We start from the raw sequence: 17,278 nt of genomic DNA on the forward strand, positions 1-17,278 counted from the left end.
TGTCCCAGCACCCCCCACCCACGCACGTCACCCCAGCGCCGTGGTGCTGCCAGCTCGGCTTTATGAAAGATGATGTAATTAGCCCATAGTCGGAGGGATTAAAAGGCAGATAGGGCTAATGAGCGCGAGGGCAGTGCAGGGCCCTGGGTTTTGGGAAGCTAATCCCCAGCCTGCATGGCAGAAATAGGCCACCCTCCTTCCCCGCTCCTCCCGCAGCCCCACGGCATGGCCCAGCGGGGCAGGAGGCAGCCGACCCATGGCGGGATGCAGGATCCGACCGCAGGCTTGGGCAGCGGGGCTGGGAAGGACGAGCTAGCAGCCTGCCGTGGCACGGGCAGCCCCACGCTGGGCAGCTCTTGCCCCTGCGTTTGAACAACCTCGGGTTCATCCAGCTGTGCCGGGGCTCCAGCCGGCCGCCTGTCCCTGTGCCGGAGCGCTTCACCACATCCGATCCCCAAGTTTCTGTCACCCAACTGCTAATGAATACAAACGACTCAATTATCCCGGCACAGGCGATCTGCGGCACAGCCAGGCTGCAGAACAGCCCCAGAACTGATTAGCCAGCAAAAGGGCTCGGTTGAGCACTCCCCCAGAACAGGACGGACCCCACCGAAGCTGCCCCCGTGACCCATCGCACCCGGCCCCACATCAGCCCCCTGCCCTGGGGCAGGCAGGGACGCGGCCACAGGGCAGGCAGAGCCCAGGAGCCACGAGAAGGGGCCAGAGCCCCCAGCCCCTTCTCCAGGGCAGGGCCGGGCCCCTCTTTGAGGCCACTAAGGTATTTCTGTAAAGAAATGGCTTAAACGTCCCCGTGAACAGCACCAGGGGCTGAAGCGAGCCCAGGGCGGCCCCCGCGGCAGCCGAAGGCCAGGGAGCGCAGGGCGGCTCCGCGCAGGACGGTGCAGTCCAGCAGCGGGACCTCGCTCCACCCAGCGGCGAGCGGTAGCGAGCGCAGAGCAGGGGCTGGGGACCCGCCTCGCTCCCCCCTCCCTCCCCCCCCCCCCAAAAGCGGGGAGCAGGACCCCAGCCTGGGCAGCCCAGCCAGGAGCTGCGTTCCTGGAAACAAAGCGAAGAGGCCCCCCCCGAAGGGAGCTGCGCAAGGCCGAGGCGTTTGTTTCGCTCGCTTTCAGGGAAGTTTGGAGTCTCTAATGGCAGCAAACGAGGTTTCCCACGTCCGAAGAGCGACTCCCCCGGACCGCATCCCTCCACGCACAGCGGCCCGCGATCTGCACCGGCGCACAGGCTGCGCACAGGCTGCAGCGGAGCGGGCAGGCGCAGGCAGCACAGCACGGCAGGGCAGCTCAGTCCCGCACATTTGCCCTAAAAAGACAGCACACTCGTATTCCTGCATTTTTTTTTTTTTTATTGACAGTTCTAGGGAGAACAGTTCATTTCTTCTTCTCCACATCCTGCTCTGCCGCTTCTTTGGCGCGTTTCGCACGGATCCCAAAGAGACGGGCGTTGGCCCGGGCCATGCGCAGGCTGGCGAAGGCCTTGAAGTTCTTCTCGTCTTCCGAGATCACACGGGCCTTCTCCCGTTTGAAAACCTAGCGGGAGAGAGCGCCAGACGGTCAGACCACAGATCAGAGGCTCCCAGAGAAGGCTGCATTTAAAGCTTAACACAATTAACGTCGCTACGTTTTTACCACCAGCTCCAGGAGGCCGTTAAGAATAGAGCCATTTATGCCATCTACAGGCCCTGCCCTTATCATCACTCCACCAGGCACCTCATTTCGAGCGGTTCCCCATTCGCCAGCGCACGTCAGCGCAAGACCAGAACGTACCGGGGGGAAAAAAAAAAACCACCAAGCGCAATGTGAAATCCGAGTCAGGTTTGTGGCGCGCTGTCGACAGCACCTTTCGGAAGCGGTGAGTGTTTCGAGACAAATGGTGACTACGCAACCCGCCCGGGCTGTCGCGCTGCCGGCACACACCCCTCACCCCAACCGGCAACCCTAAGCGCCCCGAATTTCACAGGGGGACGAGCTCCCTCAGAGGTACAAGCGGACAAACAGCCCTTGAGCCTGCCTGGAGGACACAGCGCTGAGCGCCAACACGCACCGGAGACGCTCCACGCGCGCTTTAACCTGCGTCCTCACAGGAATCGTGCAGTTTGGGGGGTTATTGCGCAGGTTCCCCCCGTAGCTTTCTCTGGAGAGCGTACGTAGCTGCGCTTCTCCCACGTGTCGTTTAGGGCAGAAGCGGAATACGTACACGGTTATTCCCAACCAACACATCTTGACCTGAACCCCCGACACCGGCGCCTGGAGCTCTCCTCTGGACCCAGAAACACAGCTCATGGTTTCAGGGCTTCCTCAGCTGATAAGAAGTTTAGCGGAGCTCCAAGTAATTAGTTCTTTGCAGCGTGCTCTGCAACACTGAGGAACCAAACAGATCTTGGCAAAATACGAGGACAAGCTCGACCTGTTCCTGGTTTTCTCTGATCCAGGATGGGAGGTGTCTGGAGACAGCAACCCTTAGCTGTAGAACAGCGAGAAGAGAATCCTCTCCAGGAGGTTTAAGTCTCAATTATGTCACACAGGGAACGTGATTTAGTTACACTTACATTCTTGATCGGCATAACCGGTCCAGTCAGCTGAGTCGCCATCTTGAGTTCCTCAGCCTGCATAACAAGAAGACAAAAAATGTTATTTAAAAAAAACAGTATTTAACTTAAAAAACGCTGTTAACAATTCTGACTGGTAACAAATTCAGCATTTCAGTCACGCAGCTACAGGAGTATTTGGCACAGACGTGCCGCATCAACAACCCGTGTTTCGCCTGGCTATCGATCAGCCCGGACCTGGCCGGAGGAGCAGCAGCTTTTCAGGATTTCTGCCAGCTGGAAAAACGTTGACATCTACTGTGCCATTTTTAGTTTGATACCCAGCGTATTCCTCAGCAATTCCTTCTAAGGCTAATTCCAGCTTCTTTATAAGAGTATGGCATTGCACAAAAACGATTATGTTTTATTTGAGATAGCTGATTTCAAGTAAACAAACTTGAAGCAGTATTCCAGACGAAAGTATCTGTACCTACTGGTACAGAAGCTCAAGCCCCTTCTGAAAAGCAGCCCGAGTACGGTGGGCTCCACAGGCTGCACTGTGGTTAAGCAGCTCAGAGCCGACAGACTCTCCAGAAGGTTGAGGACAGCTTCAACACACCACCTCGTTTCACGACTCGCACCGCCCCACGGGAAGCATGTGTTTACCACAGGCAGAGCCAAGGACGGACGAGCAAAGCCAACTATACTCTGGATCTCAGCGAGATTTTAATGAAAAGCATTTTTGTATGTCAAGAGCAACAACCTTCTCGAGACTGCCTTACGCACGGCTGTCTCTGAACTACTCCACCGAAAAGGACGTCCTCGCCTTCCTCACCCTTTCCACGTAGCTGTCACCACAGCAGAACAGAACTCCAGACAGACTTTCCAGCCATTCTGACAGTTTAGCTTTGTGAACTAAAATTCAACTCATTGGGCAATGATCAAAGCTCCAGCAAACAGACCACCCAAGGAGTCCGGCCCCAAATCTGAGCTGCACCCCTTCAGCAGCACGGCGGTCCCTAGGCCGAAAGTCTGTCCCGTGACCCAGGAGATCCCCGTGGAACTCGACTCTGGCAGGCCCGGCCTTGCGCTGGGCTCACTCATCCCTGCATACGTGCACGGGAGCCACGCTGCCCCCGAGAGAAGGGCTGCTCCCCCCCGGGGGGTTCACCTTACGAGAAGTGTTCAAGAGCGCTGCCCGACTGCACACCACGGCACCGGGGTGGACCGACGACCAAACCCCTGAAAACATTACCGGACACAGACCCCGTGAAATGTTCCTAGAGGCCAAGTACTTACAGAGCTGTCTCCCTTCTTCGGCATAGCTGGCTTCCTTGGGAAGAGGATGAGCTTGGAGCGGTACTCCTTCAGCCTCTGCACGTTGGCTTGCAGTGACTCGGTAGACTTGTTGCGTCGCCTGGGATCCACAGAGATTCCAATAGTCCGGGCAAACTTTTTGTTAATGCCAGCGAGCTGAAGAGAGAGCGCACAGCGTCAGCATCCGACAGCTCCCAATGCCACCGTGCTACCGCCGGGAGCCGCTCCGCTCACCAGCCAGACAAGGGCTCAGGCTACGGAGCCTGGAGAAAGGCTCAGCATCCGAGCAAACGTCCCGTCGGCAGCGCGAGGGTCTGGCAAGAGGGACCGACTCTGCCACAAAGGGCGTCCCGGTGCCTGTATTTTAACGCTCATATCGTTACACAGACTTTACAGTGGTTTCTGCAGATGGATTTCTTCAGGAGAGCAAAGTGCAACCCCTGAGTAATTATGAGGGGGACATTTAAACTCCGATACACACGAGACAGAAATTTATGAAGTCGGCACGCAGGTAACTGGTGCACTGAATACTGGAAGCTCCATTGAGGAAGTATTTTTTGTAACCATCTCAAACAAGAAATAACCTCATTTTCTGTTTAAAGAGAAACATCTGCTTACCATTTTGTATTCCACCACTATCCAAAAATTAAAGAAAAATAAAGTAATGAAGCATTTGGCATCCAGAAGAACAATTTTACTGCTTCAATGCACTAATTTCACTGTTATAAGTGTTTTAATTAGAGGCGGCTGTGGACGCTGGCTGCCAGCACGCACTGCCGTTTATTCCTGCCCGCTGCGTGGAAGTATGCGGGTGGGGGTTTCTGCAGACCACCACCATCCAGCTTTTAACAGCTCATCAGCTCAGCACACCTGGGAAGGTCACAGAGAACCGTTTCCTGAAGCGAGGGAGGGCACTGAACGCCTCCCACAGACTTGTAAGTGTTCCTAAACCAACTCGTAGCTACTGCACGAGAAACAGCCACAGCTACCCTGCGAGGCTGGGCACAACAGTTCCCCTTCCTGGCACAACTTCCCTTACTTCTGCTGCGGTTAAGTGAAGCGCCGTTTACTTGGTCCACGGCACGAACAGGTTCGTGTCAGCTAAAGTTTTTAGGATTAGCAGAAACGTGTTTCACAAAAAAACCCAGAAGAATTTAATGAGGAAGCTACCAGTCTTTCTTTTTCCCCCAGAAGAAGTCTAGGAGATTCAATTAAGGCACTGCCAGAATCCAACTTTAATGGAATTTTGTTTAAGTGACAGTCTGACCAGACAAACAGACGTTTCCTTTTCAAAGCAACCTTTCACTCTGCCGTACGCCACTGCATCCCCACCCCACGGCTCCAAAGAAAAGGCAAGACTGGTATTTTCCATGCTCCTGTACAGCCAGGAGCACCAGGCGTCTCCCCCGGCTCAGCCAGCATCAGCAGATACCGACCCCTCGGCAAGTGACTTGCGCATCGTCTACGTGCGGAAGAAGAGGACGAGACAGCCGAGCTCAGGCTCGGAGTCACTTTTACCGGGTTGGGATCAGTGCTCCGTACTTACTTTAAGCTCTTCTAGGCTGAAGCCTCTGCCAGCACGAACTTTTTTGTGGTATCTGATAGTAGGGCACCTCACTATAGGCCGGATGGGCCCAGCCACGGGTCGGGGAGCGATGCGGCGAGCCTTCGCCTGGCGGGCCTTCCTCCTGGAAGGTCGAAGGGGAGAGCCATCAGGAACGCCGCATTTCTGCCAGATACGCCACTCCTACGCTGCCAGCTGACCTCCCTTGCCGGGCAGCACCTGCCGCACGGGGGGATCTCAGAACCGAACGCAACGCCGGCCCAGCAGCTCGGACAGGCGGACGCCTGCTTCTACGGAACAGCCGCAGTCATCAGATATACAAGGGTTCAAGGGAATCATCAACGCGGTACAGCGATTCCGGAGATTTCTCATCACTTGACTGCAGCTGGACTGGCACGTGCTGGAGCCTGACCCTGACCGGAGACCCCACACCAAACGAGCACCCCGCTGCAATCCCAGAGCCTTTAACGAGTCAGCTTAGGGAAACAGCTTAAAAATAAAGACGCGGTACCTCAGCTTCCTAAGCAGCCCGGTACAAGACGAGACACAGCTTCCCCCAGCCACGCGAGCTAAAGCGGGCCCGGGAGGAACGGCCCCTGGGGAAGCCGGGCGGCGGGCACTCACCTGCGGATCTTGCGGGCGGGCTGGTTGAACCATGTGGCCACCCGTCGCTGCCAGTCCTTGTGGAAGTGGGGCTTCAGGATCATGCCATTGCGGCTGGGCGCCATGGCTGCTGAGGCCTGCGGACACGGGCAGGGCTAAAGGCGGCCGCCGGTCCCGCCGGAACGGCGGGGCCGCGGGGCCTCCCCCAGCCACCTGGACAGGGGCCCTTCCCCGGGCCCCCGCGCCACCCAGGGCGGCCCCGAGCCCGCTACCCGCGGCCCGGCCCAGGCCGGGACCCTGTCAGCGCCCCCTCCGGGCCCGGGCGCAGCCCTCCGCGCAGCCCTCCGCCCCCGCGCAGGGCCCCGGGCGGCCCCGGGGGAGAGCCCGGGCCGAGGCACGGCTCCCGGCCGGCGGATGGCGGCGGATGGAGCCCCCCGGCCGCGGCAGCGCCCCGACTCACCTCCCGCCACGGCAAATGGCCGACCGGAAAAGGAAGCGGAGGCGCCGAGCACGCCGGAAGTGCGGCAGCGGCGGCCAACGGGCAGCGCCGCGGGAACGGCCCAATGAGGACGACGGCGCCAGCTTCACCGCGCCCGTAGTAAAGATGGCGCCAGTTTAAAGGGCCCGCGCACACCGAGCGGGAGAGGTACCGGCAGGGAGGCGAGGGGCGGACGGTGCCCCGGGCCCTCACCCGGGCTCGGCCGCGGGACCCCGCTGCCGGGCACCCTCGCGGGGCCGGCCCGGCCAGGAGAAGCAGCTACAGCTCTGCAAGGTGCTGGTGCAGCGCCCTCTCCTGCGCCCAGCGCCTCCAGCCCGGGCCGGGACACACGCCCGGCGGGAGGGGACAGACACGGGGCAGGGGTGACACCGTCCCCGAGGACTCCGGCAGGACCGCAGGGGACCCTGTTCTCCCTCCACACCCACGCCCCACAGCAGGGCCCTGCTCCGCCGTCTGCCCCAGCAGGGCTCTGCCACCTTCCCCAGTTCGGGGTGGGCACCAGCATCTCCCCTGTGGGCCGAGAGGGGCCAGGGGACCACCACCCACCTCGGCAGAGCCCGGATCCTGCCGTGGCGTGAGCCGTGGCCTTGCCACTAGATGGCACGGCCATGCCGGCTGCACCCTGGAAGCCACCGAGGACCCTGCGCTGTCCCACAAGCGTCCCAGCGTAGCGCCACTACGGCCCGTCGCCCTCAGCTTCACCGAACTGAATCCTCCCGGCAAAGGGTTTATTCAGGCAGCCCAGAACACAGCTACTACTTATTTTTAAAAATAAGATCAGAGAACGCTTGAAATGTCACCTGCTGCTGGGAAAGTGAATTCAAAGAATGAACTTGTGAAGAAACAAACAGATTTGGAAGGAAAAAAAAAAAATACAGGCACAGTAGCGTCCCAAATTTAGAAAACCCCTTCTCCCCCTAAAAGCAAGGCAAATCACCGCCACCACGGGGATGACAACCAGCGATGCCCCAGGGAGGGCTCGGGGCTCCGTGTACGCAGGTGGGTCTGTGCTGGGACAGGGGAGAGGACGCCTTGCAGAACATCCTCCCCCCCCGTCATGAGGGGAAACGAGAGGCCCTCGGCTCCAGCCTGAAGAGGAGCCTGGGGACTACGGTTGGGGCCTGGGAGTTGAAAGCTGTCAGAGACTGGGCTTGGGCTGGGGTCTTTCAGGTCACAGACAATCTTCACGGAATAACTCAAGACAACAATACTTCCTAAAAGATAAACCCAGCCAGAGCACACCAGGCACCAACGATCATTTTAATGCTTTCCCCAATGAATGGCAGACAACCACGTCATCACGGCTTGTTTTGCAAGAGCCATGAGGATGGAGCCAGAGGAACTGCCAGCTTTTTACCGAGGCTTCCCAACGGACACACCTGCTTTTGCTCGAGTTACTGAGAGCACCTCACCAGCTCTGAACCAGCAGTGCCGCCAAACAGTCTTCCAACGTGTAACTCGGAGCTGCTCTCTGCAACGCTAGTTTCTAACACCGCACTGCAGGGTTACGTTGGGTTCTGCACACAGGTTTTCCTCAATCTCTGCTTGCGAGACACTCGCTATAAAAACTGAATATAAGTTATTGGCCTGGGGGAAGAAAGCCCTTGTCCTGTACAACTCCACAGCTATAATAAAGCTTTGTATGTGCCAAAACACATATCCACGTCTTGACAGATTCTACAAACACAGCAGACATTATGGACAGTTTATTCTAGTGGAGTCTGTTTTTCAGTTTCTATTTTACGTTCAGCAGCGGAGATGATCAAAGGTTACAGGGGAGTCGCACAAGAACTACAGCACCTCAGCCAACTCGGAGCCTTGCAGAGGTTTCATTACACTGACTGTTCTGGCACTGAAGGGAACGGCCCCATACGCCTGCCACGTCATGCACCAGAGCGAGAGCCGGCTTACAAGGACTCCACAGGATCTTTCACCCTTAAGAACATGTACACTGCTCCTGTGTACAAGAGATCCTTCCAGCCGGTTAGACTTGCCCAACTCCTAATCACAACTACCCTGCTGAGAATCAATTTCAGAATCCTAAGGAGCTCTCCTTCCTGCAGGGAAAAGCTCGTTAAAAGAGCCAATGTAGCCATCCCTTAATTTTTGGGTAACAGCAGCACAGAGATTCCCTGCTCAGTATCTTTTGATTCTGGAGCTGAAAAGGGAAAAGGTCTGTGTCCAAAAGAAGCCTCTAGAGTCCTCCTGTTCCACATCAGGGGTGGGCTTCATACTGGTCTCAGGCGTGGTTCTTCCTCCTCCTCGTGGTTTGGTGGCTGCTGGGGCATTTCTTCATCTCTTGTGTCTTGCTTGTCTCTCTCCGCTTGAAGCCAGCTCTGAGGAGCTATCATTTTCTTTGGCCCATAGGGCGGAGGCCCAATCAAAGCTTCAATGTCATCGTAATTTATCACTTCTTTCTCCAGGAGGGCATTAGACAGCTAGAAAGAGTAAATAAGGCATAATGAGGCACAGGGGTTTGAAAACAGCCTCCCTGAACCAATCTGAACTCTCCCTGCCAGCTCAACTCAGATCTCAACATCTGGACACAGCACGTGCTGCAGCCCACGAGGAGCAGACCCCTGGCTACCACACCACAGACGGGGTGACCCGAAAGCCTGCTGGAGCCAGTACAAAGTTCTCCAGGCTGCCGGCACCTTTCACAAGAGCGTTTTTGGCCAGGAATACATAGTATGACTGGAGGCAATAAAGCAAGCTCTAGGGAATGATTCGGCGAGTCAGAACTCCAGGAACAATTCGAGAAGTGCCCTTCCTGCCACTGTCACCGCAGCTGTGGCCCTGCCCGCCTAAGGTGCCAAAGTAACAGCAAGTAAGACCAGAGCCAGACCCACACTCCTCCCCTGTACACACTGGGATAACAAAGAGCTGTCTGTTCCTGCAGGCATGGGCTGAAGGTCATCAGAAGTTCCTCTCCAGAAAAGTTGAATTCTCTGGCCCCTCTGCCAGCGGAAGGACCACACTTGAGCAGCAGGTGGCTGTCAAACGTGGAACGGCTCAATTCTGCTGACAAGATGCGACACACTGGCCTGGCAACCGCAACATTTACTCTGTAGATACTTTGGCTTAACTTAAAAGTTTTTCTGTGATGAGCCTCTAGCAAACATCTGACTGCTGTTAAAAGCAAGCATCAGAACAGAGGAGGCCTGCAGAGAGGAGACCCCCTAACAACGCCTGCCTTCAGAGCCCTCCCAGGGCACTGTCCCGGGGACAGGGCTGTGATATGGCTGACAGCAGGGTGTCTGAGCAAGCAAGCTCTGGTTACCTTACTACGCTCAGCAGGCCCGCAGTTGCGTAGCTGAAGGGGTTGTTGTTGTTTGTTTAAAAAGTTTTAAGGAAAAGGATTGTTTTATTTGCAAAACATGCAACACTAAGTTGACTCCTGGTCATTTTGGATGTTATGGACCAGACTTCTGAAGGAAAGATCAAGTAGATACACAGGGTGCTGCAACCCAAGCGTGGCTCAGCCCAGAGCGATGGGTACAGAGCTCCCGGCAGAGGTGGGGACACGCCAGGGTGACTGGCTAGGGGACTGTCAGGACACAAAGAGGAGGAGGCAAAGCTCTACCTTGTAACAAGGACTCCCTGGTATATTAGGTATCAAGGAGCTGGCAGGTAAAAACTGTCTGGAGTCACCAGAAAGCATGAACCAGCACCAGTCAGCCAAGGTGACAGGTCCCATATTCCTTCCGCAAAGCCCAGAAACTGTCCTGGAAGGATGAGCTGTTCCTGCCTTTGCAGGCTTCACGGAAACAGTCGCTGTCTGCTTTCCAGGGAATTACACTGCCAAGAGGCTAGCAGAGAAGTGCAAGTGAGGGACACGAATTCTAGCTTTGATCACTTCCACAGAGCACTCCTACTCCTCTACCCTGCAAACACCAGCTGGTGTCAGGAGGCAGACTACTCACTGCTGGAAAAGGCACACATTCCTCCCCGCGCCTGCTCCTAATCTGGGGGATACGCAGTGAACAGTCACTTGTTCACAACACGAGCCCCAGCACTCCCACCACAAGACTTTCTAGGACCACAGAGACACTGCAACAGCGGAGCTACAGAGCACAGAAAGTAGCAAGGCAAAACACGCCAGTTAAAAAAAAAACAACCAACCGAAAACAACAACAAAAACCTCACACAATTCCAACTTACTGTTCGCAGCTTGTCCCGGTTCTCCAATAAGAGTTTTTCTGTGCGCCTGTAAGCCTGAGCCACCAGGACTTTTGCTTCCTAGAAGGTAGTAAGAAGAGAGATTTGGAGCGCAGCTGGCAACAAACATGACATAGCAGATAAACAAGGAGAACACCGAGGGATGGAATCTGCAAAACTGAGCCAGGCAGAAAGTCGTTCCCATCAACAGAAAATACAGATAGATCGTTTGGGGGGGAAAAAAAAAAAAAGCAGCCAAAGGAGTACTCGTGACAAGGAACAGTAAATGCCTGCACAAGAACAACTCTTCAGTAGAGTCCCAGCTGATGGGAAATGCAGTCTAATTAAGGAGGCTCTCCAGCAGCAAAAGATGCAGCTCAGCACAAATCCCAGGGAAGCACAACCATAGCGCTTCTGAACCAGTTTTTTCATTTCCAGCTATTTGACTTTTCAACTAAGGCAATGTTTTTTGCAGCAATGAAGCCCAATTTCCTATCAAAACAGGCTAACGTTTTCCAGTCAGTCTGAACCGTCACTTTGGTTAGATAGCCTCTCTGATCTAGGAAGCGGAGACATTTAAATTGTGCAACTGAGACTTTAAGACAGGTTTCTTGTAACCTAAGCACTGCATAGCCATGCTTAGATATACCTGGGACTCCTGAGGGCCTGGAGAGACTCCATGCAACAGAATCTTTCCCTAGCCGGGTATTTGTCTGCAGTTCCACCCCCCGCCCCCCCCCAGTCTCCCCAGATTATTCCTTCTTCCCCCGCAAAGCATTTCTCCCTCTCTCCAAACATCACATTTAAACCTCCTGTCTCCCAGAAGCTCACCAGGGTCTTGCCCACACTGGAACCAGGACTGCAGCTTTCACAGTCAGTTTTATGCATCGCACCATATTTCACAGCCACTCGCTGCAGCTTCAGGCAGCGCAGTGCTACTGGGCTGAACTCACAGCTGTATGTGATTTTGCCTGTTTTAATGCCTCACTGCATAGTCCTAATACGCGGTAACAGAATAGGTAAGTGCTCAGTTGTTGAAATTTATAACTTAATGGCTAACAGAAAAATACATTGTTTGGGTGCAAGTTACTTGCATTTTTTTTACTGAACTGCAGAAAGTAAAGAACAAACGGGCACGTGTAACAAGGGTGGCCTTACATGGTCCATCATTTGCTGAAGTCCCTGGCTGAAAGGGCGCCGACCAATTCCAGCTGCACTCTCCAGGTCCGGGAAGGAGAGCTGCCCAATGCTGGGCACCATCCCGTACTGCTTCACCATGGAGTAGGCTATCTTGGTCACCTTCTTCAGGTCATCCTGTGCTCCTGGGCAGGAGAGAGAGATGCAATGCTTGCCAGCTCCAAGCTGAGTGCAAGAGGAGCACATCCTGCACAAACACGCATTCCACTAGTCGAGAGACCAGAGGACCCACAGGAGCCCACGGAGGTGAACACTCCACCTGCTGATGGACCTTTCTACACGTACTGCAGGACCCATGCACGATAGTGAGTGCATCTACTGGTAGCTAGCTCACGTGGAGTGCTTACCTGCCACCGCCCACTATTATCCCATTTGGATATAACTAGTTGGAAACACGGCACAGAAACCTTTAGGCCCTCCCGTGAGCCAAGAGCCTCACTGGATAATTTCACCTGTCGCCTTAGGCTTTGGGACAAGTCTAAGACAACACAGTGACAACCAACAGCGAGACACCTCCATGCTCACAAATGCAAGCCCAAGATCAAAATACACAATCGGACATTTCTCCTTCCCAGGGTGGGAAACCAATGTCTGTTGCTCAGATCACCCTTGGACAGAGCAAGTGCAGAAGTTCAGGCTCTCTTAGAATCATAGAATCATTGAGGTTGGAAAAGACCTCTAAGATCATCGAGTCCAACCGTCAACCCAACACCACCATGCCCACTAAACCATGTCCCTAAGCGCCTCATCTACACGTCTTTTAAATACCTCTTAGCACAATCTCCACCTGCCTGTGCCAGGGTCTGGCTCCTCACCTGTAGTGACTTTGTTAAAGGTGATGGCCTCAGACACTCTCCCCCCCAGCGCCATACACATCCTCTCCAGCAGCTGTTCCTTGGTGAAGAGGTACTGCTCTCTCGGAAGGATCTGGGCGAATCCAAGAGCTGCGTTTGTTCGAGGGGCTATGGAAACCTGCAACACAGAGCAGCTCCCTCAGTTCAGAAAACAAAAGAGCTCCCAACTACAGCAGCAGAGGGAGAAAAGGAAGAGGCCTGCATTCCCAGCAAAATTTGTTGAAAGCTATGGGGCAGGCTGACCTACAGAGACACAGCCAAGGACCGCAGTATGTCACCATTCCTGTACTGAAGGCTCTGCCTTCACAGCTACAGACGTACACTTTCTGCCACTTTCTGCTCAGGAAATTAAAAGGAAATTGTCCTAAACAGCAAGCCAGTGAAATCCTGAGATTTAGGAGTTGCTTTGGAGGGTATAAGCCAAACAGAGTTCACTTTACTGTGTTCCAGAATCACTGAGACTACCTGGAGAAAGATAGGATGTCTTCAGAAAAGTAAGAGCCATTTCCCCCCACCCATTAAATGAGAGTAATTAACAACAGTTCCGCTTATACAATAGGTCATTCAGAGTGAATTTGCTGCTGACTGGCAAACCAAGGAGCTGTTGCCCTTGTCATTTCCACTTCCCACCTCCCCCCAGTGTCAAGGCTTTTCGAGGAGAAGATGTGCATGGGAGAGAACACACCCTGGGGTGCCAAAGAGGGTCTTTTCCCTACAGAGAAGGGCTTCAGACAGACAAACTCCCACGTCTGCCAATCTGAAAAACACATCTCTCGCCATCAGTATCAGAGCAGTTCCTGCAACTGATTCACTGGCTGCAACATGCTGGCAAGCCATGGCAGGGAAAGAGATCATATATGCACGCATGCACACACGGAGCAGCGCTTTGTGCCTGGAGGAAGTGCATGAACTGAGCAGCAGCGTCAGGAGACTCAGTTGCTCCAAACAGCTTTACAGTTGGCTTTTAACTGCAAGGCTTCTCCTGTAGCTGGTTAATCAGCTTTGCACCACCACTGTCATCAACAGAGCCTAATAATGGATTTCTCCACAGCATATTTTAGGGACACGGTTTAGTGGTGGACTTGGCAGTGTTAGGTTAACGGTTGGACTCAATCTTAAAGGTCCTTTCCAACCTAAATCTTAAAGGTCCTTTCCAACCTAAATCTTAAAGGTCCTTTCCAACCTAAATCTTAAAGGTCCTTTCCAACCTAAATGATTCTATATTTGCCACTTATTTTGCTGCAGTATTCATAGCTCCAAGCTCATGGAGGCCAGGGTAACGCAGCAGAAATCAACACAAGTACTACAAAACAATCAACGCGTCTTGGACAGGGGAACCCCCCAAGGACTCTCTTCCCACCCAGTGACAAGCTTCATTACGCAGCAGCTGGTAGCGGAGTTACCTTCATCACTGCCTCGGTGTGCTCCAGCAGCCAGCCAACCAACGCGTGACCCGATTCATGAAACGCCACAACCTTCCTCTCTTCTGGTGACAAGATCTTACTTCTTTTGGCAGTGCCTGTAGGAAAACAGAGAAGGATTCGATAAGGTAGCCGGCAATAGGTGTAACCAGTAGGGCATAATCTTGTACAGCTAAGGGCACAGGCTAGCACAGTCCGTGGCTGAACAGCCAGCAAGCTGTTCAATATTGCACTCCATCTAGGGAGAGGCAGTAAAAAGCCCTTCAGTTACGTGCTGTGGAAGGTGCTCTCTGTCTCTGCAGTAGAAAGCAATCCATGCTTGGATTGCTTGAAAACACTGACAGAAACTTTTCCCCCCCTCTCCTCCTTACAACAGACTTAATCATTAGACAAATAGTTTAACATTTGATGAGATCACAGCTCTCGAATGCAAAGCTCTGTTCTGTTCCCAGCTCTGCCAAAGGCACGTTACACTATATCTCTGCCCAGGGACAGATCTGCAACAAGTCAGTCTACCATTTGGGGAAAAAAAAAAAAAAAAACAACAAACCAAAACCCGAAACAGAGACTAGCTAGAATATCATACTGATTTTGCTGAACGGTCTTTCCGTCCCTTTGGCAGAACATGAGAGAAGCAAGATGTTGCATTACATATAAGACAGATCCCATTGAGATTATTGTGCATTAGGAGTGTTCAAATCAGCAAAAGACCAAGAGTATATATAAAAATCTTTCTCCAGACCCTGGAAACGTCTCTGATTACACATGGCATGCTCCATATGAGCTTATTCACAGGCTCCTGAGAACTAGCAAATTAAGCCATAACTCACACTTAATACTTCCTCCAAAAAGGTGATTTTTGAAAGTGTCTATTTTCCAAGCCAGTAGTCTGTAACGCAGAATAAGTCCAATTAGGATTTAAAAAAAAAAAAAAGCCGAATGGAAGTGAAACTTCTGCCACGTAGAAAATACGTTAACTACATAATACACTGCATATCAAACACTCATTATAGCTCTGCGTGTTGAATGCAAAAAGGTACCAGTACTTTAAAGCCTATGTCTCCGCACAGTGCTGGGAGCGGTAGGGGGTAGAGCAGGCAGAGTCAAGAGCAGCATTACACCAAGCTCGCTTGATGTCTTGGAAAACAACATTCTATTAACATTAATTTTTAAACAAAGTCAAGAGCTTTATTAAACAAGGAAACAGCAAAATTAGTGTGGCAGATCTTGTAAAATTACTGCTCAGGGACCCTGGAAACCACTGTGCCCCGCAAGGCATGATGGTGATGGAATAGCAGATTAATTGCAACAGCCTTGATTTTCATCAGTCAGTCCCTTATCCTGCCTTCAGCAGTGCGTGCACATGTGCCTGTATGTCTCCACAGAAAGATGCGTGTGTATATATATATATACACACACACGCACCTAAAAAATTCTGGAAGTATTCCTCTGTCAGCCCACCAAGGAGGGAGGGACTGTACCCTTCACAATAGCACACAGCGCGCCTACAAAGATTATTTCTTTTCCTACATAAAGTAATCTCCAGGCAGGAAAAAGTTCTCTGAAGGCCTGTACTTATCATATTTACGAGACAAACAACCCAGGAAACAACTCTGGTGCATCTTTGCTGGCCTTACACAGCATACACAAACTCCACCATGAAAACAGGCTCCACTACGTCTCCTAAAGACAGCCCCTAAATGCCTCTGTGCGCTCAGCAGGTTTCCTCCCTCACTCCCAGGAGACCCGACTTACTGACTGCTTTCTGTTCCCAAACTAAAAACACAATGGGGACTACCACAGAGAGAAGTTCTTACTCCTCCCTTACAGCAACACAAAGCTTTAAGGCTGACAGAGCCTCTGGACTTGCAAAGTTCTCTTTTGATTCCACACCACTCTTATTAAAACCAGAAGCTTACAATGGAAAGCACAGTAATATCTTCTTTCTTTCAAGAAAAGCTTTTATAGCAACTGAAATGCCCTCTGGATTGTGAAATCCAGAAGCGCTCCTATTACATGGCAAGGGTACATTTAATATATGTGCCTGGAGGGTTGTTTGGGGCCTTTTAGATTTAGTCGATGAAACATAGCCAGCCAGGTCCTGCTAATATGAAAGAATCTGATTAAGCAACAAAAAGACTTTATGGCCTCCTACACGCCACAGAGCCTTAGTAAAGCAAGTCAGCTTGTCAGCAGTGAAACTGCTGAAGCCCATGCCCTGCAATGCCCCACCACATTAATGCCAGATCTCCCTTCTGCTACGTCCCCTGTGGCCTTACTTGCTTTTTGCCTTATCTTCCAAGTCTGGGGAACTAAGGTGAGGGTGGAATTTAGACAGAAAAGCCAAGTGAATCCCTACAAGTTTGGTGCTTTCTCTCCTGCAGATGGGGAAGTAAAGCACGATTGCTCTGGCTGATGAGGACTTCTGTGTTACGACGAGAGTCGTCTTGCCGTCCACTCCTGGGAGCTGCTCAGTACAGTTTAGGCTTTGTGCAAGTGTGGCCAGTTACCCAAAGCACTCCAAGGGTTTCATTTTTAAGAAGCAGGTGAAACTGTCAGGACTTTTCTCAAAAAACTTCTCTTAAATGAGGAATTGTTTAGGCATTTTCTGATAAAGCAAACACTCAGGACTAAATTCCAGGATCAGGAAATAACTGACCCAGTACAAACATCCTGTTCCACGCGCTCTAAGAAAAGCACAGCACACCATTCTGTTTGCCCAGGCTCACCCCCCGGTAATGACACTGCAGCCTGGAGAGAGTTACGTGTCTGACTATGAAAACCAAGGCTTGGCTACAGGGCAGTTCAGACCGAAACCCACCAGATTCAAATCCCTCAGGTAAAGTCAAGAGTTCTGGGAACTCTTTTCCCCGTCCCTATAATATACTGCTACAGGGTAATCTCCAGAGGTTCCTCTGCTGGCAATCGCACAAGCGACAGGGAAAGGCCGACAGGATGTTCTCAGAGGGAGAACAGTACTCTACTGTCTTTCAGTTTATTCTGCCAATTCAAAGCCTGGGCTTTGAGGCCAAAAAGAAAAATCTCTAATTTCTCGCTGTTGAGGATGCGTAGCCTATTTGCTATTCATGTTTATGTAGCAGGTGTCCAGAGCAGGAAGAA

At 52.6% G+C, this 17,278-nt stretch overlaps 2 protein-coding genes and 1 non-coding gene across 4 annotated transcripts in view; all 3 read right to left on the reverse strand.

The window, feature by feature from the left end:
* Positions 1-1,348: 1,348 nt before the first annotated feature.
* On the reverse strand, positions 1,349-6,510 carry RPL13 (ribosomal protein L13). Its single transcript, XM_076348912.1, has 6 exons — positions 6,490-6,510; positions 6,051-6,166; positions 5,409-5,550; positions 3,845-4,018; positions 2,567-2,623; positions 1,349-1,547 (listed from the first exon to the last, which is right to left on the reverse strand). Exons 2-6 carry the CDS (start codon positions 6,152-6,154, stop codon positions 1,389-1,391), a joined length of 636 nt encoding a protein of 211 aa, XP_076205027.1. The 5' UTR covers positions 6,155-6,166; positions 6,490-6,510; the 3' UTR covers positions 1,349-1,388.
* Positions 5,719-5,800, reverse strand: LOC143165819 (small nucleolar RNA MBII-202). Its single transcript, XR_012996318.1, has one exon. It is a non-coding gene; the product is annotated as a small nucleolar RNA MBII-202 (small nucleolar RNA).
* A 1,264-nt stretch (positions 6,511-7,774) lies between the features above and the next one.
* Positions 7,775-17,278, reverse strand: part of SPG7 (SPG7 matrix AAA peptidase subunit, paraplegin) — a 34,207-nt gene continuing 24,703 nt past the window's right edge. For both annotated transcript variants that reach the window (XM_076348902.1, XM_076348903.1), the window contains exons 13-17: positions 14,141-14,256; positions 12,699-12,855; positions 11,845-12,008; positions 10,690-10,767; positions 7,775-8,966 (exon numbers count right to left, since the gene is read on the reverse strand). In XM_076348902.1, the coding sequence (XP_076205017.1) occupies positions 8,757-8,966; positions 10,690-10,767; positions 11,845-12,008; positions 12,699-12,855; positions 14,141-14,256 (725 nt within the window). In that variant the 3' untranslated portion in view covers positions 7,775-8,756. The remainder of the gene's footprint in view (positions 8,967-10,689; positions 10,768-11,844; positions 12,009-12,698; positions 12,856-14,140; positions 14,257-17,278) is intronic.

The sequence above is a fragment of the Aptenodytes patagonicus genome, chromosome 11, assembly GCF_965638725.1.
Source record: "Aptenodytes patagonicus chromosome 11, bAptPat1.pri.cur, whole genome shotgun sequence".
In the NCBI taxonomy this organism is placed as follows: Eukaryota; Metazoa; Chordata; class Aves; order Sphenisciformes; family Spheniscidae; genus Aptenodytes; species Aptenodytes patagonicus.